Consider the following 23,707-nt stretch of genomic DNA (forward strand, 5'->3'; position numbering starts at 1 on the left):
TATCATATCATTTGAACCTCACGACAACTCTAGGGAGAATCCCATTTCAGAAAACCTGTTCAGAAGTATTCTAGGCTGCATACACCCCTTAGATTAGAGGTTTATCATCTTATATATTCATATACTGTTTAGAATTTTGTCATACGTCTGGTTTTATATGCTTTTTTAAAAGTTATTGAGTTTTTTTTCTGTAGTTTCACATACTGTGGTTTTGATTAGTTTTCTTCCTAGGAATACTAAAACAAGTTTCTCCATAGGGTAAAAGATACTTTATTATAGCCTGTGAGTACACTGTACTGTGTTAATTAGCTATGTCAGTGTAACATTTTGTTCATTTATTCTATGAAAGTAGTTGTATTAAAAGTATCTTTAATCTTACACCGTAATTATTTCTGACAGTTTTATTTGTGAGCCAGTACAAATAATCATGTTATCAAATCAGATTCAACGTGTTAGATATCTTACCTAGAATCAGCTTTACTAATAACTGTAAGAATGCATGTAGTCAAATGGAGCAGGTGAAGTAAGGAGAGCAATCTGGGACTCTTATGTAATTCCACAGGTCCTTCCTTTCCGCATCATACATGTACTTTCCAGCCCAGAGTCTCCAAATGAGGAAGTCTGGTTATTACCTCATATCAGGGACATTTACATTTTGAAACTTCTCCATTTAATATCCCAGGGTTATATAGCTTGCATGTTATTCTCCATTTTGCCAGGCTTCATAAACCCATAGATTTTGGGTTTGTTTATTGTAAGCGTTATTAACAAGGGACAGCCTACTAAGAGCATTCTTCAGATAAGGACCTTCCTCCTAACAAAAACTCATTATCTCATCTACCAGAGGGACCACTTATCAGCATATTAACAGGAAGACTAAACTGGATCACCTTCCTTTCCTAGAGTTTCCTCCTGGTTAAGGAAGTGAATAGATTCCAAGATAGCTACTTTAATTCTTCCCTCTCTGATATGTAATAATCTTTATTTTAGCTTTCTTTTTCTTTGTGTTTCATAATCTTTAATAATACTGTACTTAAACTTTTCCTTCCAACTTTTTAAAAAATATTTCAAACCTATAGAAAATCGTAATACTACAATATAATAATAGTGCATTGTATCACTATTGTTATATTCCACTATTCTATTACATATATCCATGTTTCTCCCTCTACTATTATTGCTGAGTTCCAGCACTCAAGTGCCATATGCCAGATTTCCCCATTGTAAAGGTATCTTCTGTTTGCAGTTAGTAAGTAATCTGTGAAATGATACTGTGAGATTATGTGAATATCCTGTAGTCTTTCATCCAGTGATTAATGTTCTGTGACTGAATCAATTAAAACTTTTTATTGTTTCTGTTTCTCTGCTGTGATAGTTTATTTCTCTGATAATATTTTCATTCTTTGAGAGGAATTTTTTTGAACACCATCAAGGATAGTGATAATAGCCATTTTTGCTTATGGAGAAGAAAAAATGTTCTGTTTTCTTTCCTGTTCATATGCTGGGTAATTTTGGACTGTACCCTGGACATTATGAACTTGCAGAGATTCTGGATTTGGTTATTTTTCTCAAATAAGTGGCTGTTTTAATAAATTTTCTTGGCTAGGTTTTAACTTCAAACTATGTTTCTTAGACAGCAGTTCCAGTCTCAGTTTAGATCTTTTGTCTTTCAGTAAGATGCTTTGAATCTGCTACTTGTCTGAACACTTAAGATTTAGAGAGTTCTTCTCTCCTTTCTGGATTTAACCTGCTCTCTCAGTAGATAAAGTATCCTGGATTCCTTTTTTCAGGGATAGCTCTGGCACTGCTCCTAAACCATGCTGATCGCAGTTGGCCTTAGGCTGAACCTTGAAGAAATGGTAATTTACTACTGAATAGCTTTCCATCTTCTTTTTTCCAAGTAAGCTTGGTGGCCTCTCCATCAGAGTCTGTTTCCATTTACTCTCTAATATTCTCAGATAGGGCTTTTTGGTAGTATGTCCATGATTAATCATGTTATCTTAGTCTGAGGGCCTCAAGATACACTAAAATTTTGATTTTAGGGAGATAAAGAAGAATAAGTAAAAGAGACTGAAAGAGTAGCCAGTGAAGGAGAAAAAGAACCAAGAGTAGGAAACTTTGTGAAGAATCTCTTTCAAGAAGGAAATGATGAATTAGGTGTTTTTAAAATAACCACATTTATTTTCAGAGTATAAGCACATTTACTACATCATGGTTATTGATGAATTTGCTTTCTTTTTCACTCATTGTTTACTTTTCTTTTACTGTAGTTATTACTAGTATCTTTTCTGGTGGATGCTCGATTAAGTGGATAATTTATATCATGAATGATTTGGAAGACTGAACTCTGAAATTTAATGGTTATTGTGCTCAGGTGAATCAAAAATATCTCTGTTGTTGAAGAGGATGTGAATACATGGACAGGCAGTCTTATTTGTTGTTGTGGGCACTAAAAGTAATACATCCTTTTGAGAAACATATTTGGCAACATGTATTAAAATTATTGGTTAAGCATTTCCACTTTAAAAAATATATTCTGCAAAACACTTGTCATTTCAGTTTTGTTTTGTTTTGTTTTTTTATGAATTTTTACTCTTGTTGTCCAGACTGGGGTGCAATGGCTCCACCTTGGCTCACTGCAACCTCCGCCTCCCAGGTTCAAGCAATTCTCCTGCCTCAGCCTCCCCAGTAGCTGGGACTACAGACATCTGCCACCACACCCAGTTAATTTTTGTATTTTTTGTAGAGATGAGGTTTCACCATGTTGACCAGGCTGGTCTAGAACTTCTGACCTTAGGAGATCCACCTGCCTTAGCCCCCAGCAAAGTGCTGAGATTACAGGTGTGAGCCACCGCACCCAGCCTCAGGTTCTTATTATTACTCACTTGGATATTGTCTTAGTCCATTTAGTGTTATTATAACAGAATACCTGAGACTAAGTAATTTATTTATAAAAGAGGTTTCATTGGTTCATGGTTCTGGAGGCTGAGAAATCCAAGAAACCTGATGCCAGCATCTGCTCAGCTCCATCATGCGTTATCACAACATGGAGAAGCAGAAGGGAACAGATGCTTGCAAAGATAGACCAAACACAAGGAGCAGCCTCACTTTTTACTAGCCTGTTCTGGCAGTAACTAATTCATTTTAGCTAGAGTGAGAACGTACATCCAAGAGACTGCATTAATTCCTTCATGAGGGAAGATACTTCATGACCCAGATAGATCTTAAAGGCCTCACCACCTTTTGATACCATTACATTAGGAACCAAGCCTCAACCTGAGTTTTTTTTGGGGAAAAACATATTCAAATCATAACAGACTTCCTGCCTCTGGTCTCACCTCCTTCAAGTCATGTTCTGCACTCTAACCAATGACCTTTCTAAAATGCTTATCTAATTGGACTTCCCTGCATGGTATACAAGATCCTTTGTGATCTGTACTCTAACTACCCATCTGTTGCTTCTGTATCTTCCACTTACCATGTACCTTTTTTATTTTTTTACCAGCTAAACTGAATCCCAAACATAGCAATTTCATGCCTCCTTGCCTACATCAGGTTTTTTAAACATAGCATCTCTCCCACCTGAACACTTACTCTTTCCTCAACACCTAATTCTTATGTAAGTAGCTCTAGGAAACTTTCCCTGGCACTTCTGCTCTATCCCCAGAAGAATTACTTACCACCTACTCTAACAGGCCCTTTTACTTTGTGTGTATTTCTGTTGTTGTATGGTACAGCAGTCTAGTTTCATTGCCATTCCTGCTGCTTAGAGAGAACTTCTTAAGAACATGGGTTGTTTTGATTTGCATTTTTCTAATGACCAGTGATGATGAGCATTTTTTCATATGTTTGTTGGCCACATAAATGTCTTCTTTTGAAAAGTGTCTGTTCATATCCTTTGCCCACTTTTTGATGGGTTTTTTTTTTTCTCTTATAAATCTGCTTTAGTTCTTTGTAGATTCTGGATATTAGCCCTTTGTCGGATGAGTAGCTTGTGAAAACTTTTTCTCATTCTTTTGGGTGCCAGTTCACTCTAATGATTGTTTCTTTTGCTGTGCAGAAATTTTAAGTTTAATTAGATCCCATTTGTCTGTTTTGGCTTTTGTTGCCATTGCTTGATGTGGAGAAATACGAAAACTTACACTGTTGGTGAGTGTGTAAATTAGTTCAACTATTGTGGAAGACAATGTGGTGATTCCTCAAGGATCTGAAAATAGAAATTCCATTTGACCCAGCAATCCCATTACTGGGTATATACCCAAAAGATTATAAATTGTTCTATTATAAAGACACATGCACATGTATGTTCATTGCAGCCCTGTTTACAGTAGCAAAGACCTGGAACCAGCCCAAATGCACATCAGTGGTAGACTAGGTAAAGAAAATGTGGCACGTATATACCATGGAATACTATGAAGCCATAAAAAAGGATGAGTTCATGACCTTTGCAGGGACATGGATGAATCTGAAAACCATCATTCTCAGCAAACTGACACAATAACAAAAAGCCAAACACCACATGTTCTCACTCATAGGTGAGTATTGAACAACGAGAACACATGGACACAGGGAGGGGAACATTACACACTATGGTCTGTTGGGGAGTGGGAGACTGGGGGAGGGATAGCAGGGGGTGGGGAGGTTGAGGAAGGATAACATTGGGAGAAATGCTTGATGTAGGTGATGTGGGGATGGAGGCAGCAAACCACCAAGGCATTTGTGTACCTATGCAACATTCCTGCAAGTTCTGCACATGTATCCCAGAACTTAAAGTATAATTTAAAAAAAATACCATCTGTGACAAAATTTAAGCATGCTTTGTAAAACACATTTTTCATCCTTTGAAAAAATTTCAACAAATTCATTTCATGCAAATAATAAAAATATTTCAAAAGTAGTGATATTTTCTGAGGCTGTATTTCTTAAGCCAAAGTATAATATAGAATACTTAATAAATTACATATTGAAATTATCTGTATCCTACATAAATATATTTTAATTAAGAAATAAGCCATCCAGTTTTGTTGCTGTGTGAAATAACGAAATACTTAGCAGATCTTGGTTCAGATAAATTTTTTAAAACTGAAAACTAAGAATTTATGATCCCTTTCTAAAATATTTTGGTCTTTAATAAAAATATTGTTTCTTATTTTTAAAAAATGGGTTGTTTTATTCAATTAATTGTCTCACACCTAGTAATAATGTGTCTGATACATAGTGAATGCTGCTTAGCTAGCTGGCTAAGTGACTTCTACTGCAATTTTTTTTTTACATGTTGGCATGTTTACGATGTTGAGGTTGTTCTGAGTCTCTAAAGATAAATGGAATACTATGGAACTGTTACTAAGAAGAATCTGTAATCAGAGGATTTTGCTTGTTAAGTATCAGAAACAGGAGGAAAAAAAGTTCTTCATTTTATACAGTCACCTTCACCAAAGCCCTAAGGCCATATAACTTCAGATTTAACTTTTTAAAAGGCAGAACTATTGTTTCTAAAAGGAGAGCTAGCAAGATGCCCTGGTTATTAGCCTTCTGTACTTAACTGTGACCTTTGAAATTATAAACAGGAAATCATAGCACTATTTTAAAAAATGAGTATATAATACTCTCCTCACACTCATGAAACAGCATTTAGTAACAGATCATCATACTGAAATCCCAGTTTGCTTTCTGGCATGTAGTTTCTACAGCTTTAAATTACTATTTTGTATAGGGCATATTTCTGAAATTCTTAACGCTGTTGCAATTTTAATATATAGGAGTCATGATTTTCATTGTAGGTTGTGTTTATATAAAGTTTATGATGGCCTTAAAATATTCTTGTCTTCTAAATAAGAACATATATGAAAAATAGTAATAGTATACATCATCTATTTTTGAACCTGCTTGCCTCTATTTGAAAACAAAGGCCAAGTTGCAGGCCTTTGTTGGCAAAAGAGATGAAAATGCTATTACTATTTACTGAGTCATAGTATACACCTAAGTTTTAAATAAAGAACTAATTCTGGAATTCTTCACCTAGATAAGCCCACTTCAGAGGCTACTGAGTGTATAAACAAGATTCAGCAGTATGAAGGAAGAAAGCAGTATAACATGGCGTTTTTTTAATGTTTTCCATTTACTTTTGTTCTGTTTTGATGTGATTTTTTTGTTTTGTAATTCTAGAAATTTGAAACTAAACCTTAGCCAAACATTTCCTAATAACTGTGAAAGTATCCAAAGCACTTTTAAACTATTAGTTCAAAAATTTTGGACAACCAATATTACTATGATAATTCCAGTATGAAATAATATGGTGCTTGAGAAAAGAGTTAAATATTACAACATATTTTGTTGGAAACACATAATAGGAGACAAGGGGCCCTGGAGAAAAGCAGCAATAAGATCAGTAAGTAACTGGTCTTACAAAATGGGATGTTCTTTTTTTTTTTCAACTGGATATCACCTTAATTTGGGGTTAAATGAAGACAAATTATTTTCAAACAATAAGCTTTTCTTCACAAGGCCAGCCGTTTTGTTAGAAGAGAATGTCCAGAATGAAAAAGTCTGTCTGTTCGACTAATTTCTTAGTGTTCTATACAGAATCTTCATAATTGCTGGGTGTCATTTTCTCTGCCTACCTCTTTGAACCTGACAGAAGTGAATAATTTTATATCCGAGGAACAGTTTTGATGTTTTTATTTGGCATAAAAAATGTGATTATGTGGCCGGGCGCGGTAGCTCAAGCCTGTAATCCCAGCACTTTGGGAGGCCGAGGTGGGTGGATCATGAGGTCAAGAGATCGAGACCATCCTGGTCAACATGGTGAAACCCCGTCTCTACTAAAAATACAAAAAATTAGCTGGGCACAGTGGTGCGTGCCTGTAATCCCAGCTACTCAGGAGGCTGAGGCAGGAGAATTGCCTGAACCCAGGAGGCGGAGGTTGCGGTGAGCCGAGATCGCGCCATTGCACTCCAGCCTGGGTAATGAGCGAAACTCCATCTCAAAAAAAAATAAATAAATAAATAAATAAAATGTGATTATGTTTAATCACTTATATTAAACAAGCTATTTTGCCTTATTTTCTAAAAAGTATTTCCACTGTGAAAAATGGACTGTATAGTGAAAAAAAAAGTTTTTTGAGCTTCATTTGACTACATTGTTTGCTGTTTATGTTTAATTAATGTTTTTTGATCAGATGCAGATCATTGTACAATTGAATTATACAAGTTTTTTAAGCTTTTGTTCACTGAAACTATTATTTTTATATATTGATGAAAATATAGGTTAGAAATGCATCCAGTTTACTTTTTAGAATATAAAGATTCAACTTTTGACATGAAATTCAACTTGGAACTAAAGTGAGACAGTACTATTTGTAGACATTTAGTAATTCTTTAACTGGCTGCCAGCAAAAACCTGACACTAGTAAAATTTCTTAGTAGTAAATTTACTTTGTTTTATTATATTGTTCTCCTGTTCAAGACCCTAAATTAGCTTCCTATTGTCTGCCAGATGGGATCTAAAATTCCTCATGAGTATTAAAAGCATTTTCATCAGTTGACCCCTGTCTTTGTGCATAACTGTATTAACCTCATTTCTATCTACATAATACAGTCAACATTATATCCCCTACACATTGCACATTCTTGTTTTTTAAGTTTCTACAGTTTTGTCTGATAACAAGGCAGGATTTTCCACCATATCACACATACTTTTGCAAAACCAGAATGCATCATTGTCACAGCTTTCACCAACCTCTGAAGTAATGATTTTATTGGGAAGGATGGGGGACGTATGCATAAGGCTTTGTACCTTAGGGCATATGTCGTAATGGTTGGGAGTTTTGTGTGGTTGAAGGAAGTCCTCCAGTAATTTGGTTATATTTGTTTTGTTCCAACCAATTGCACTAAACAAATATTATCCTACTTACTTAAGATTGCCTTGCTTACTTCATCTTCATACATACAGTACTTAGGTAATCAGTTTTTAGAAATCTATTATTAACACATCTTTCTTTTTGTTACTGTGACCAGTTATTAGCATGTTATTTCAACCATCAAACTCTGTTTGGATTGCCTTTTTACACAATGTTCTGCACATAGAAGGCTTTCCATGATACGTTAGTGGGCGCATCTTTAAATAGATTTTTAAGAGGTTAGAGCAATATATAATTTTTGTTTCACCTATTTGCTGTGGTGATTAGATAAAATATACAACATCAACATTCCTAGCAATAGCATAGTTTAACTTAATTTTTAAGAATTTGAATTTCTGTAGTCTTTTAATCCATATAAATGGCATAAATGAAATATTATTTATGATGACCATTGCCTTCAACACCATTTTGAAAAGTTATGCTAAAACTAATAATGACAGAGACATCCAGAACAGAGGTATTTTGCAGATCTGCTCTACCACACAATCCATTATCATTGTCCAGATTGCATTGTGACTTTAGACCAGAAGCTAAAGTAGCTCTCATTATTACAGTTAGCACTGTAGGATTCAAAAGATGGAAGTTTTACCTGTTATTTTTAGTCTGGTACTTTGCCAGAAAAGTTCAAATACTTACTTATAATTTCATTTCAGAGCCATCCTCATGACCATAACACTTTATTTTGGCTCAACAAAAATATAATATGTCTATACTTTGTGTGCCCCATATTTGGCTAGTTTATAAAAATATAGAAATTAATATGGTGCCTGCCTTTGAGAAGCTTTAAGTCTAATGAGAAAAATGGAGAGAGCTTCACTGTGATGTGAAAGATGCTGATAGACACATTGGAGGAAGGGTACTTAGCACTGCTTGAGGATTCAAGGAAGTCTTTCTGTAATAGAAAGCTGCGTCTTGATAGCTGAGTGAAACTCTACAAACCGTGGGGTGAAAAACTTAAGTTTATATTGCTTCATTGTTTTGTTTTGGTGTTGGGTTTTTTTGTTTTTGTTTGTTTTACGTTGTAAAGGAAGTATCTATAGAATCAAGGAATACAAAGCTTTTAGATTATTTTATTAGTTTCTATGAATGAAGTCTGTGTAAGGAAAGATAGTGATTTAAACTCAGATCTCAACATCATCAAGAGTAAAGATTAACTGGTTTTTTAAATCTACATAATAGAAAATAATAAACTTGAATGAAAGACATAGTTATGAAATACACTGTCTGCCATGGTTCCTGAACAGGGGCATTGTTTACTGACATGTCTGGTTTATGTTATACCTAATACTGCAGTAACTGAGATATTTAGTGTAACAATTTATAATACCTGACAAGTAAAAATAACTTCAGTATCTGTTCTTTCAACAAGCATTTATTGAACATTTACCAAATGCCATGCACTTTTCTAGACACTTATGATATACCTGAGGAGAAGAGTAGACAAAGGTTCCTGATCTTTTGTAATTTATTTTTGGGGGGGTTTGGGGGATCAGGGTAGACAATAAGTTAATTGTATAGCATGTTAGTAGATTATATACTGTGGAAGAAATAGAGCAGAGTAGGAAGGATTAGGAATGATGATGTGAAGTAGACACTTGGATATGTAAGTCAGGAGTTCAGAGAAATTATCTTGACTACAGAAGGAAATTTTAAGGAGATGTTCGCATATATATATATGATATTTAAAATAATGAAACTGGATGAAATCAGTGAGGTATTATTAGATAATAGTAAAGGAAAGAGTACCAAGGACAGAGTCCTGGTCCATTCTTATGTCAGAGAGAAGAGAACTAGCAAAGGAGACAAAGGAAAAATAACCAAGAATATGGGTCCAACATAAGTCAATTGAAGCTAGTGTATCAAGAAGAAAGGAAGAATTAACTTAACAAAAATTGATAGGCCAAGAAGGGGAAAAGTCAGATGCTGCTGATATGTTGAGTATTGATTAGCTTTAGCAATGTGGAGATCATCACAGGCTTAAAATAATGGGACTGAAGTGATTGGGACAAAAGCCAATGAAGTGAGTTGGAGAGAAAATAAAGAGCATTTGGAGATGGGAAGTGTTGACAAGTGTTATAATTATAGGGTGACCATATAACCAAATTTCCCTGGGATTGTCCTGGTATTCACCATGTGGCCCAACATGTTTATTAATAGCACCTTATTTTTATTCTCAAATGGGCCCTGGTCTGAACAACAAACATAGGATCAATGTGGTTATGATTCACTGCTGTCAGTATTCTTTTTGACACCCAAATTTAGCCAGTGGTAGCCCCTTTAAGCCAGCTTAACTTTTTTTGAGACCCCAATTTGACCCCATTGTTCTTTTCTGGCATAAGAAATAATCACAGGGTTTATACTTTCTTGCCTGATATCTGTAATCAGCCATTTCTCTAAGAAGTCCTGCGTCGTTATTCATGGTATTTAGAAATCAAAGCTCAAAACTTGGATAGTTTTTGATTGGAAGGAAAGGAGTGAGAAAGGTAGCCAGTTAGAAGGTATTCTAAAGATAAAATTTTAAAAAGCATACATATTACAAAGATATTGAGGTATAAAATTTATTCAGGTGATTCTGTGTAGAACTGAATGTGAAACATGGAAGTGTATTATAAAATTAGAGCAGTTAGAGCAGAAAGATACATTGAGGCCAAGTACTGAAAGGATTTAAATACCAAACTGAAACTTTGACTTCATTTTGTATTCTGTATGGTTACATAATAGGCCTTGGAGTTACTCATCCTGGAGTCTGGAAAACCAACTAGGCTATTATAATCAGCACAATCCATAAAGAAGTCTTGAACCTAGAAGTAGGATAATGGTAGTACAACAGAGGGAACAGGTGCAACCAACAGTACCAAAGACAAAGCAGAAAGGGAGATGGGAGCATAACAGAAGCATAGCGAAGGGACTGCAGTGTCACGTGACTCTGAGCTGTCTAACCCTAGCAGCAGAGGATTGAGATGCTTTGGTTTCTATAGAGAACACAGGAATAGATGTAGGGAGAAGACAGTATACTCATGGCAATGTGGTTTGCTGCCTCCATCCCCCCGCCACCTATATCTGGTATTTCTCCCCATGTTATCCTTCTCCAATCTACCTCCCCCGCACTGTCCCTCCCATACCCCTCCAAAAGACCTCAGTGTGTGATGCTCCCCTCCCTGTGTGTTCACATTGTTCAACACACACTTATGAGTGAGAACATGCGGTATTTGATTTTCTATTCTTGTGTCAGTTTTCTGAGAATGATGGTTTCCAGATTCATCCATATCTCTACAAAGGACATGAACTCATCGTTTTTTATAGCTGCATAGTATTCCATGGTGTATATGTGCCACATTTTCTTTGCCCAGTCTATCATGGATGTGCATTTGGGTTGGTTCTAGGTCTTTGCTATTGTAAACAGTGCAGCAATGAAAATACATGTGCATGTGTCTTTATAATAGAACAATTTATAATCCTTTGGGTATATACTCAGTAATGGGATTGCTGGGTCAAATGGAATTTCTATTTCTAGATCCTTGAGGAACTGCCACACTGTCTTCCACAATTGTTGAACTAATTTACGCTCCCACCAGCAGTGTTAAAAGTGTTCCTATTTCTCCACATCCTCTCCAGCATCTGTTGTCTCCAGATTTTTTGACGATAACCATTCTAACTGGCGTGAGATGGTATCTCAATGTGATTTTGATTTGAATTTCTCTAATGACCAGTGATGATGAGCATTTTTTCATGTTTGTTGCCCTCATATATGTCTACTTTTGAAAATTGTCTGTTCATATCCTTTGCTCACTTTTGAATGGGTTTGTTTGTTTGTTTTCTTGTAAATCTGTTTTAGTTCTTTGTAGATTCTGGATATTAGCCCTTTGTCAGATAGGTAAATTGCAAAAATTTTTTCCCATTCTGTTGGTTGCCAATTCACTCTAATGATTGCTTCTTTTGCTGTACAGAAGCTCTAAAGTTTAATTAGATCCCATTTGTCTATTTTGGCTTTTGTTACCATTGCTTTTGGTGTTTTAGTCATGAAGTCCTTGCCTATGCCCATGTCCTGAATGGTTTTGCCTAGATTTACTTCTAGGGTTTTTATGGTGTTAGGTCTTATGTTTAGATCTTTAATCCATCTGGAGTTAATTTTAGTGTAGGGTGTCAAAAAGGGGTCCAGTTTCTGCTTTCTGCACATGGCTAGCCAGTTTTCCCAACACCATTTATTAAACATGGAATCCTTTCCCCATTGCTTGTTTTTGTCAGGTTTGCCAAAGATCAGATGGTTGTAGATGTGTGGCGTTACTTCTGAGGCCTCTGTTCTGTTCCATTGGTCTATATCTCTGTTTTGGTATCAGTACCATGCTGTTTTAGTTACTGTAGCCTTGTAGTATAGTTTGAAATCAGGTAGCGTGCTGACTCCAGCTTTGTTCTTCACATCAGACTCTTAGGAGAATTCAAAAGAGCTGTGTGTGAAATTTTCTCTTATCTTTTAACAGGAATACTAACATGTAAGGTGCTATCTGTGCAGTCATAATAGTACATCAAAAGGAGCCTTTCTCTGAAAGTCAGTACCTGATTTCTTCTGAATAAGAAGTATAAGAAGATAGGAATAACTTTATGATATATCATTTATTGCAGTTTTTGTGTTATCTAAAAAAAGTCTGAGTTCCTCATTGTTTACTTAAAATAGTATCTGACAGGAGGGACAGTGGGGGGATGAGGAGGTTGGGGAGGGATAACATGGGGAGAAATGCCAGAGATAGGTGACGGGGGAATGGATGCAGCAAACCACATTGCCATGTATGTACCTATGCAACAATCCTGCATGTTCTGCACATGTACCCTAGAATCTAAAGTGAAAAAAATAGTGAAAAACTTAAACTAAAAAAAAATAGTACCTGACAATTCCAGTTACAGCACAGCTTTTCTATCCATCCGTATTTGCTAAACACAGATTTTACATTTTTATATGAACCATGTTTTAGGACATAGTATTCCCTTTTAATGACACATATGGTTGTATTTAAAACTAAGGAAATAAGTTGGTCCAAAATACTGAAGTATAAATGGTATGAGACAAAAAGTTTAAGCCATCCAAATGTGTCTATATTTTACTTAGTTTTAAGGTAAATATTTAATTCTTGGAATTATTTATGGCATGTAGTGTTTGTCCTAATAATATGGTCTAATGAATTATTTTATAATACGAAGATTGGTAGGAGATAGAAAATAGATTAATTTTCTAATGCTGCTGTAACAAATTACAACAAATTTAGTGGCTTAAAACAACACAAATGTATTGTCTTACAGTGCTGAAGGTTAGAAGTCTTAACAGCAACAGGACTGTATTATTTCTGTAGGTTTCAGCAGGGCTATATTCTCTCTGTAGGCTCTAGGGGAGAATTTTTCCTGCCTTTTCAGCTTCTAAAGGCCACCTGCATTCCTTAACTCATGGCATTTTTCTTCATCTTCAAAGCAAGCAGCATAGCATCTTCTCTTCCCTCTCTTTTTCTCTTCTGCCCCTTTCACCTTTCGCATTACCCCCACTTCTATTTTTTTTTTTTCCACATTTCCTTCTCTCTGACCTTTCTGCTATCCTCTTGTAAGGAAGCTCATGATTACATTTGTCTTACCTGGATCATCCAGGATAATAACCCTATCTCAAAATTCTTAATTATCTCAGCACAGTCCCTTCTACCATGTAAAATAACACATTCACAGGCTCTGGGGATTAAGACATGGACATCTTCCAGAAGCTCTTCAGCCTAGCACGCAATGTATAATTAATCGCTACTTAGGTTCTAAAAGTAGAGGTTATTGCAATCATACTTTGTGTTTGCATGTCATACTACTAAAGCTACAAATGGTTTTCCCTTTCTCAATCAAATGTTTTCCACTTACTAGCCCATTTTAGAGGTATTATATTCCTAAACTACTCCTTTAGTTTTTATTACATGGATTTTTAAAATATCTTAAGTTTAATATCTACCAGGTATCTGGGGCTTTGGGTTTCTGTGGAAAAAAAAAGGAAAAAAAAAACAGTGAATGAACTTTTAAAAAATTTTTATACTCTGGCTTCTGCTATTGCTATGAGTAATAAACTGCCCTTTGTCTCTGACCCAAGAGTCTCGTGTCTTCTACCAACGTCCATGATACTGTATTTGGCCAACTTGTTAGCTTGCAAATCTCAAATCCTTCACAGATTTTGACATTGAGTATTGCTAATAATTAGTACAACAAATTCACAGCCTTAGTAGCAAACATATTTCTTTAAATATACCCAACCTGATTAAATTTGTATCAACCTCATTTTCAACATATCTTTTAAATATATTTTATTTTGAACCTTCACATCATTTTTGCTGTAATATTTCTGAAAAACCAAAGAAGTTGCCAAAATTACCTGCTTGGATTGCTCAGTACCTCACATTTATGTAAAAACATAAGTATATTTTTATTTCTGCTGAAAGGGTTATAATAACACTCAGCTCATATAAATCATGCTTCATTTTAAAACCTGTGTTTTTCATATCTAGAAGATTCTAATAGTCTTGGTTAAGTGGTCATATGACATCATTACATACCATGAAATATAAGTTGATTTTGTGTTAGTTTTTCACCAGTGCTTTTGACATTGTAGAGATCTATTGAACTTATCATATAGGCAGTAGGCCAGAAAGATGATGATCTAATAAAGGTACTAGTTAAGGTCAGTCTTTCTACCACCTAGTTATAGGACCTTGGACAAATCACATGATTTGAGTCTTACTTTTCAGTTGTTAAATGAGGAAGTGACAAAGGTAATTTAGGTTATTTTTAGTTGAGCAATTTAATTTAGTTACTTTCATTATTTTGTTTTTACTAATACAGTTGTTTTAAGGCCAATAACCACTTTAAATGCTTTTCATACATTTTCATATGTAGTATTTTCCTGTTAATTGTTAGAAATTCTGATATATCTGTTTATATTTCCCCTTTCCCAAGTCTTGTTTAATTGAGATGGTTTTATTTGTTTATTGTGTTAATTCCAGATGGGTCTTTTTAGTTTTTCCTTTATTGATTCATTGATTTTCTGTAATCTTTTCATTGTGATCAGAGAGTGTTGCTTGTAATATTTTACTTGATGAAGCTTACTTTTATTATACTTTCTTTGACTTAATAGATGATAATTTTATGAATATTCCCATGTGTAGTTGAGAAGAAGATACAATTTGTATATTAGGATATAATATTCTAAATAAATTCATAAAAGAGATGACCTTATTTATGTTGTTAAGATCTTGTAATTTTGTTTTCCTATTTTGTTCTTTCTTGAACTGGAAGTTGTGTGTCAGAGTCTCGAGTTAATAAATAGTATTTCTGTTTCCTTTATTTCCTTTAGTTTCTGCTTTATGTAATAGTTGTGTTTTATTTAACACATAGTCATAAATGTTATCTTCTTTGTCTTAATTTTGTTTTCTTTGCCTCAGTTTTATCTGAAACACAGTCTCAGCACCTGCTTTCTAATTTTTCCTGTTTGCCTGGTATATCTTTGAGCCTTTTCAAATGACTGTTTTCTTTGTGAGTCTTTATTATGTACAGTATAGAGTTAGGTTTTGCTTTGTGATTCAGTTTGAAAATATTTTTCTTCTAATAGGCACATTAAACTAAATCACTCCATTATATTCCTGATTTTTTGCTTTCTACTCTATCATATTTTATATTCTAATTACTGAATATTCTATGTTGTATTTACTGTTTATTTCTCCACTTAATGTGTCTTCTTTGTGATTTTCAAAAAAATTCTTTTGGTACTTGGAAAAGTCTGTATTTTCTTTCCATGGATGCCATTGTATTTATATCTCTTATATTGCCTATACTTTTCCATTTCCTTATGTAATCTTTTATTTTCTACTCTATCCATTTTGAACAGTATCCTTTAACTCCTGTTTACCCGACCTCTCTTATTCTTTCCCTTATTCTTTATTTTCCGTTATTTCCCTTATCATTTCCCTTATGCATAGTTGGAGGTTCCAACACATCTCTTAATAAAGTAGGTAGAAAAAAACAGTAAAAATATGAATAATCTGAATACCATCAACCAGTTTGACTTAGCATTTACAGACCGCTGATCCTAACAGAATATATGCTGCCTTCAAGTGCACATGAAATATTTATCAAGATATGCCATACTCTGGACTATAACAAATACTACAACATTTTAAAGAATAGAAACCATAAAATATATGTTCATGGATAATAAAAGAATTAAATAAACAAAAAATAGCAAAACGATACTGGGAAAATCTCTAACTGGAAATTAAGCAACACATTTTGAATTCAACTATAAGTCACAGAGGGTTTGAAGGAAATTTAAAATATTTTAAAATAAGAAAAAAAAAGCACATCAAAATCTTATTCTTTCCCCGTCTCCTCTACTTTTTCTAGTTGTAGCTTTCCCTGCTTAATCAAAACATGTAAAACCTACCTACTGTTCTTTCTCCTATACCCTCACACTTATTTTAGTCATAGCTCTACAAATAGATAACGGTACTCAACATCAATTATTTTATTAAAGTTTTCTCTTGCTGGCTTCTAGAAGATTCCTCAGTAGAGGCATATATATATATATATATACTTTTTTTTTTTTTTTCCTGAATTCTTGCAGTTCAAAACTGTTTTTCTATACATTAGATATTTGAAGAACTGCTTGACTGGGTATAAAATCCTGAAGTTATAGTTGTTTGTATTGAGTTCCATGAAAATATTGCTTCTTACTTGCCTCGTATGTTGTTCTTAGGAAGATTAGCTCTTAAAGTCATTTTGCTGTGGCTATTTTAGTAGCATGATAATATCTTACTATGGTGGGAGTTAGTTCTTTTCTCAAAATTAAGATTTTATTTAATATTAAGTTTCTTAAGACATGGGAATGAACTTAACAGTGATAATTTAAAAATAGACAACTAAAATTAATTTGTTTTATTCTTTCACAGGAATTGAAACCTGATATAGTAACTAAATCTGCTCTTGGTGATGATATCAACTTTGAAAAAATCTGCAAAAAGGTATATCTGCAATGCATTGTATTTATTTTATGAGAAATTTCTCATTTATATTGCTTACTTTTTCTTTGAAGAGAAAACTCACCAAGAAGCCACACTGTTAGTTTCTAATTACTTTTCCTAACTGAACTCCATTATTGCCACCAAAACAGTTTTGATACTAATATTTAAATTTTGTTTGGCTGTGATATCACAACCTTCAAGGTCCTTAAACGTATGTTGAACTTAATATGACATTTCATGCCTTATATAAAAATTAATCTATAAATCTTACTGCTTAGAACTAAGATTCTTCATTATTTTTCCAAATTTTTTAAATAAATATCTCATTAATCTGTATATTTACCCTGTGAAGGATGTTTTTTCACCCTCTTTTTACAAATGAGGAAACTAGAGCTCAAAAAGAATTAAATGAGGTGATTCAGAACGCATCATTGGGCTGGGCATGGTGGCTCATCCTGTAATCTCAGCACTTTGGGAGGCCAAGGCAGGCAGATCACCTGAGGTCAGGAGTTCGAGACCAGCCTGACCAACATGGAGAAACCCCATCTCTACTAAAAATACAAAATTAGCTGGGTGTGATGACGCATCCCTCTAATCCCAGCTACTCAGGAGGCTGAGGCAAGAGAGTCTATTGAACCTGGAGGTGGAGGTTGCGGTGAGTTGAGATCGGGTCATTTCACTCAGGCCTGGGCAACAAGAGCAAAACTCCATCTCAAAAACAAAACAAAACAAAAAAAGGACACACCACTGTTAGGTGGCATCATCATTACATTTTTCTACATCTTTTGCTCTTTGGGTTTTCCACTCCTGCTTCTTCCTTATTAATTCCCTTTTTTAATTTTTACCAACATCGCTCCACTTCAGAACAGATTTTGTATTAATCGATTTTTCTGTATTGCATTTGTTTTTTACTCACATTGATTTTTGCTCTACTCCACATTCTTTCCATCTTCTTGATTTGTGTTTTTTTCTGGTTTCTTAATGTGGAAGCTTAAATTACTGGTTTAGACCTTTTCTAATAAAAGCATTTAATGCTAATCATTTATCTCTAAGCAATACTTTAGCTGCAGCTCATAAATTTTAATATGCTGTATATTTTTTCTTAGTTTAAAATGTTTTAAATTTCCATTGAACCCTCTGTAACCCATGTTTTCATTCGAAATGTGTTGCTTAATTTCCAAACAGTTAGAGGTTTTCCAGGTATCTATTTGCGATTTTTTTGTTTATTTAATTCCTTTATGATCCATGAATGTACATTTCATGGTTTCTATTCTTTTAAATGTAGTATTTGTTATAGTCTGGAGTATGGCATGTCTTGGTAAATATTTCATGTGCACTTGAAGACAGCATATATTTTGTTAGGATCAGTGGTCTGTTAAGTCAAATTCTTTGATGGTATTCAGATTATCCATATTTTTACTGTTTTTTTTTTTCTGCCTACTTTATTAAGGGGTATGTGGAACCTCCAACTATGCATGTCAGTTTGCCTATTTGATCTTTCAGTTTTATCACTTTTTTGCCTTAAGAATTTTGAAACATATATGTTAGGTATGTAGACTTTTAGGATTTTTTATGTTCTTGAGGAGCTGATCCTTTATCATTACGTAATGGCCCTTCTTAACCCTGATAGTATTTACCATGCTAAAGTCTATCCTGTATGAAATTTGTATGACTGCTTTTGCTTTCTTTTGGTTGGTGTTCGCATGCAATATCTTTCCCCATCATTTTACTTTTAACCTGCATATGTCTGTGTACTTAAGGTGATTTTTTAAAATCAATAGCATTTACTTGGATCTTGCTTTTTATCCAATCTGATAATCTCTCTTTTAAGTGGTATGTTTAGGCCATTTCTCTCAATGTGATTATTGATGTGGTTGGATTAAAATCTACCAGTTTGTTAGCTGTTTTCTATTTTCTTCATACTCTTTTTGCTTTGTTTTCCTTCCTTTTTTTTCTCCTCTGAGTTAATGAGCATCCTCTCTCTTCTGTTGAGCTATTTATTACATGTTCATATTTTATTATTGTTTTTTAGTGTTCACTCTACAATTTATAATATATACCTTTAATTAACCAAAATCTGCTTTCACATAATTTTATGCTGCTTCATATGCAGTGTAATGATCTAAGGACAGTAAATGCCAATTACTTTATGGCTTCTATTGTGCCATTGTTGTGACACATTTTACATTTACAAATGCTATAAGCAAATAATAGGTTTTCCTATTTTTGCTTTGAACATTTGAACATTTAGTTCAGTTTAGAAATAAGCATAAGAATAAATCCTGTTTTTACTTTTATTTATTTAGTTTTGATTGCTCTTTCTTTGTTTAAATCCAAGTTTCCTACTGGTGTATTTGTTTCACCTGAGGACTTTTAAAATATCTTGAAGAGTTGGTCTGCTGGCAGTATGTTTCTACCATTTTTTTTTTTTTTTGGCAAGAAAGTTTTCATTTCTCCTTTATTTTAAAAAATATTTTTCTTAAGTATAGAATTCTATGTGGACAGTTCTTGTCTTTCAGCACTTTGGCATCTACCTTCTATGATTTTGTAAAAGACTGCTGTAATTCTTTGGTCTTCTGTGTATAATGCCCTACCTCATCCCACTCCAAACTGACTATAAGATGTTCACTCTGACAGGTTTGTCCGTCCTTTTTGTTTTTTGCTCTTTGTGGTTCTCTAACTCTCTAGATAGGAACCAGAAATTCACATTTCAACATCTGAATTTTAGAAAAAAAGAAACCAGAAATCTAAATTTTGCATTAATTTTTATAATAAACTATAAGACTACCAAATGTTGGGTTATCCAGAGTGTAACCTTGACCTGTATGTTCCCAGGGGATACATGATCACTCTTTCTCTCTTCAGGGGACTTAAAATTTGACATACACTGACTCTGAATGTCATGTTTTTAATCAATAAAATACTTCAATAAAATCACCATTAAAGGTCCCTCCTCAAGCACTTAAGTTTTTCTCTTATTTCTAAACCTTCATAAAGTTTTGCTTTTGAGAATCACTATTCTCAAAACGTGATGGGAGAATTCAAATGTAATAAATCAGAGCATATTTTAAAATATACTATGATAATTATATAGAAGTTTCTAATCATAGCTACTCGAGTAAAATGAATAAAAATTTGTAGAATGTTAAGATCTCTCAAATTGTTAGAAATCTTGCTAAAACAGGTTGGCATCTAAATACTCATTCAATATTGTGAAAATCAGCATGCTAGATGATTTAGGGCCACGATACCCAAAATTTTTATTTCTCTTAGAACCTTCTGTTAAAAATTTAACATTTTTTTTAACAAGGGGAATTTCATTTATTAGATGTCAATGCTGTAAAAAATATGTGACACAGCAATTTTTATTTTATGCCTACTTTTTTAATTTTTGTTGGTATATAGTTAATATATATTTATGGAGTATATGAGATATTGAGATATTTTGATATGGGCATGTAATGTATAATAATCACATAATGGAGAATGGGGTACCCATTCCCTCAAGCATTTATCCTTTGTACTATAAACAATCTAATTATACTTATCCCTCCATTTATAAGTGTACCTTTTAAAAATATAAGCTAATTTCTTTGCTTATGACATGTCAGTTGGTTGCTATATATTTTCTCAATCTATCTCAGAATAAAATATTTCACTTCTAAAAAAAAAATTTTTTGCTCCACACTAAGTGTTGTATATTAAACAAATAAAAACAACTAGTGTGGAGATTAGGGATGGCAATTAAGAAGTCAAGTCATCCTTTGGTATCTTAAAGCATTGCTAAGGACAGTACAAGAAAAGGTAAGAGATCATCTTAACCACAGAGTTTATTTCTAAAAGAGAGTTTACACTTGTAACTAACTATAAGGTGTGTGTAAGAAAAAGATTTGAAAATACTCATTCTCATATTGCATATTTATTTGTCCTTAAAATTGAATTATTTATTAAATACAATATATATTCAGTGCTTATTATTTTCACTGAAGTATGCTAGATACAGTCACATTTAATTTTTAATATTTGCAACTCTAGTGGAGGAGTTTTGATTGGGAGAGAATTACATCCCCATTGTATAACGTAGAAAACTAGAGCTCAGGGAGATTAGCTTGTCCAGTCAGCAAGGTAACTGAACAAGAATGTAAATCCATGTCTTCCAAAGGTTTCATTAACATAGGAGGCTTTTGATCTGGATTTCATTCTTATTCATTCTTCTGTACAATATGATTTTTCATCATTAATTATGACAAATACTGGATTTTGCTGTTTGCTTTTCCTCAGGATTGCTATGGAATCCATGTAATGAGCTCACTCTTTTTGAATTTTTAAATATAGTATAACTTCAAAAACTAAATTTTTACCAATGACTTTTATTTGAAGTCCTGATTAGATTTAGATATAGGATTTATATTGTGAAAGGATATTTGGAACAGATACTGCATAGTTTTTACTTTCCTTTCTCTCCATCATATCTAAGGGAGACTCATCAATCTACTGGCATCATCATTAGTACTTCATAGCAGTAATTATTAATTTTACTCATAGAGATATGAGAAGTTGTTGAATATTAGAGTCTCAAAGTGTTGAGAATATTTTTCAGAGAAAATTTAAAGATTAAAAAGTTCTTTAAACTGGATGGTGTTAAGGTTTTTTCCCAGCCTTAAGAAAAAAAAGCACTCTGATGATGCTACATTTATGTAAACTCTTACTTCTCTACAATTAATTCATATTAATCGTGTTAAATTTTAAGGCATTTTATGTCAAGAAAAACTGTCCTTGTCAGAAAAGCAACACCAAAGTTATGAGTGCAATTTTGCAGTAAGTATTTTTATTCCATAGAATTCATTCATAAAGAGAAGAAAGGCTGGGCATGGCAGCTCACCCTGTAGTCCCAGTGCTTTGGGAGGCCAAGACAGGTGGATCACTTGAGCCCAGGAGTTCAAGACTAGCCTGGTCAATGTGGTGAAACCCCATCTCTACAAAAAAATCCTAAAATATAAGCTGGATATGTTGACGCATATCTGTAGTCTCAGCTCCTCAGGCACTACGCTGGGAGAATCATGTGAGCCTGGGAGGCCAAGGCTGTAGTGAGCTGTGATCATGCCACTGCACTAAAACATGGGTGAAAGAGTGAGACCCTATCACAGGAAAAAAAAAAAAAGAGACAGAGAGAGAGAAGAAAAAATGTTAGCCCTAAAATGGTTTTAAATTTGTGCTCAGGTCTTACCTGAGACAAAATAATGACATGTTGAACAGAACAGTGCTAATTGTATCAAGGCACAATATAATTTTTTCTTGAGATGTCAAAATATAATAATTTTTTTGCCAGATATGTCTTTAACATATTGATTTCATTTCCTTTAGATATATACCCATACCCAGTAATGGGATTGCTGAATCATATGGTAGTCTATTTTTCATTTTGTTTTAGAACTTCCATACTGTTCCTCATAATAGTGGTATTAATTTTGCCATCAAACAGTGTACATGGGTTCCCTTTTCTCCACATCCTCTCCATCACTTGTTACCTTTAGGCTCTTTTATAATAGGCTTTCTTACGGTTGAGAGATGATACCTCATTATGGTTTTAATTTGCATTTCCCTAACAATTAGTGTTATTGAGCATTTTTTATATATCTATTGGCCATTTGAAAGTCTCCTTTTGAGAAATGTCTGCTTAGATCCTTTGCCTATTTTTTAATTGGATTGTTTACTTGCTTGTGAGTTTCTTTTTGTTTGTTTTTATTTTCATTTTTTATTTGAGACAGGGTCTTGCTCTGTCACCCACACTGGAGTGCAGTGGCACACTCTCGGCTCACTGCCACCTCCACCTCCTGAGTTCAAGTGATCCTCCTGCCTAAGCCTCCCAACGCGGGAGGTGCCAGCCTATAAGCTGGTGTGCAAGTGCTGGTGTAGCAAGTATACTTGGGACTACAGGCCTGTGCCACAATGCCCAGCTAATTTGCTAGTGATTTTCTCTGGTTCCTTTAATATTATGGATATTAGACTCTTACCAGATGTGTGGTTTGTATATGTCTTATGTTTTCATCTAGCAGGTTTACAGTTTCCAGTCTTATGTTGTAGCCGTTAATCCATTTTGAGTTGAGGTTTGTGTATGATGTGACATAGTGGTCTAATTGTTTTTTTTCTTATGTGGATATCCAGTTGTCCCAGTACTGTTTATTGAAGAGACTGTCCTTTTCTCATTGCGTGTTCTTGGCAGCTTTGATGAAAATCAGTTGCCAGTAAATGTGTAGATTTATTTCTGGTGTCTCTATTCTGTTCTATTGGTCAGTATCATTGGTGTTTCTGTGATTATCAGTTGTAATATTTCCTCTTTCATTTCTCATTTTATCTGGTTCTTCTCATTTTTTTAGTCTTGCTATGTAGGTATATAGTTTTATATCTTCAAAAAACCAACTCTTGGTTTTTTATTGATCTCTTCTATTGTTATTCTCATGTTTGTCTCATCTATTTCTGCTCTAATCTTTATTATTTATTTTCTTTTGCTAACTTTGGGTTTAGTTGTTCCCATTTTCCTAAATCTTTGAGGTATAACTTTAAGTTATTTATTTGAGACCTTTTTTGATAGAGCCATTTATTGCTATGAGCTTCTCTCTTAGAACTGCGTTTACTATGTCCCATTAGTTTTGTTATGTTGTGTTTGCATTTTCATTTGTCTCAAGATACTTTTTAATTTTCCCTTCAGTTTCTTTGACTCACATTAGGTGTACAGGAGCATGTTTTTTAATTTTCATTTAC

The 23,707-nt window shown here is 33.9% G+C and overlaps 1 protein-coding gene across 2 annotated transcripts in view; it reads left to right on the forward strand.

Moving 5' to 3' along the window:
• SRFBP1 (serum response factor binding protein 1) overlaps nucleotides 1-23,707 on the forward strand; it is a 62,656-nt gene that overhangs the window by 16,659 nt on the left and 22,290 nt on the right. The window contains exon 4 of one of the 2 annotated variants that reach the window (XM_012448444.3): nucleotides 16,874-16,945. The exons of the other annotated variant lie outside the window; for it this stretch is intronic. Coding sequence (XP_012303867.2) covers nucleotides 16,874-16,945 — 72 coding nt within the window. The remainder of the gene's footprint in view (nucleotides 1-16,873; nucleotides 16,946-23,707) is intronic. 2 annotated transcript variants of the gene reach the window in all.

Source organism: Aotus nancymaae, unplaced genomic scaffold (assembly GCF_030222135.1).
Source record: "Aotus nancymaae isolate 86718 unplaced genomic scaffold, 86718_ANA_hifiasm-v0.15.2.pri h1tg000064l_0, whole genome shotgun sequence".
NCBI classification, from domain to species: Eukaryota; Metazoa; Chordata; class Mammalia; order Primates; family Aotidae; genus Aotus; species Aotus nancymaae.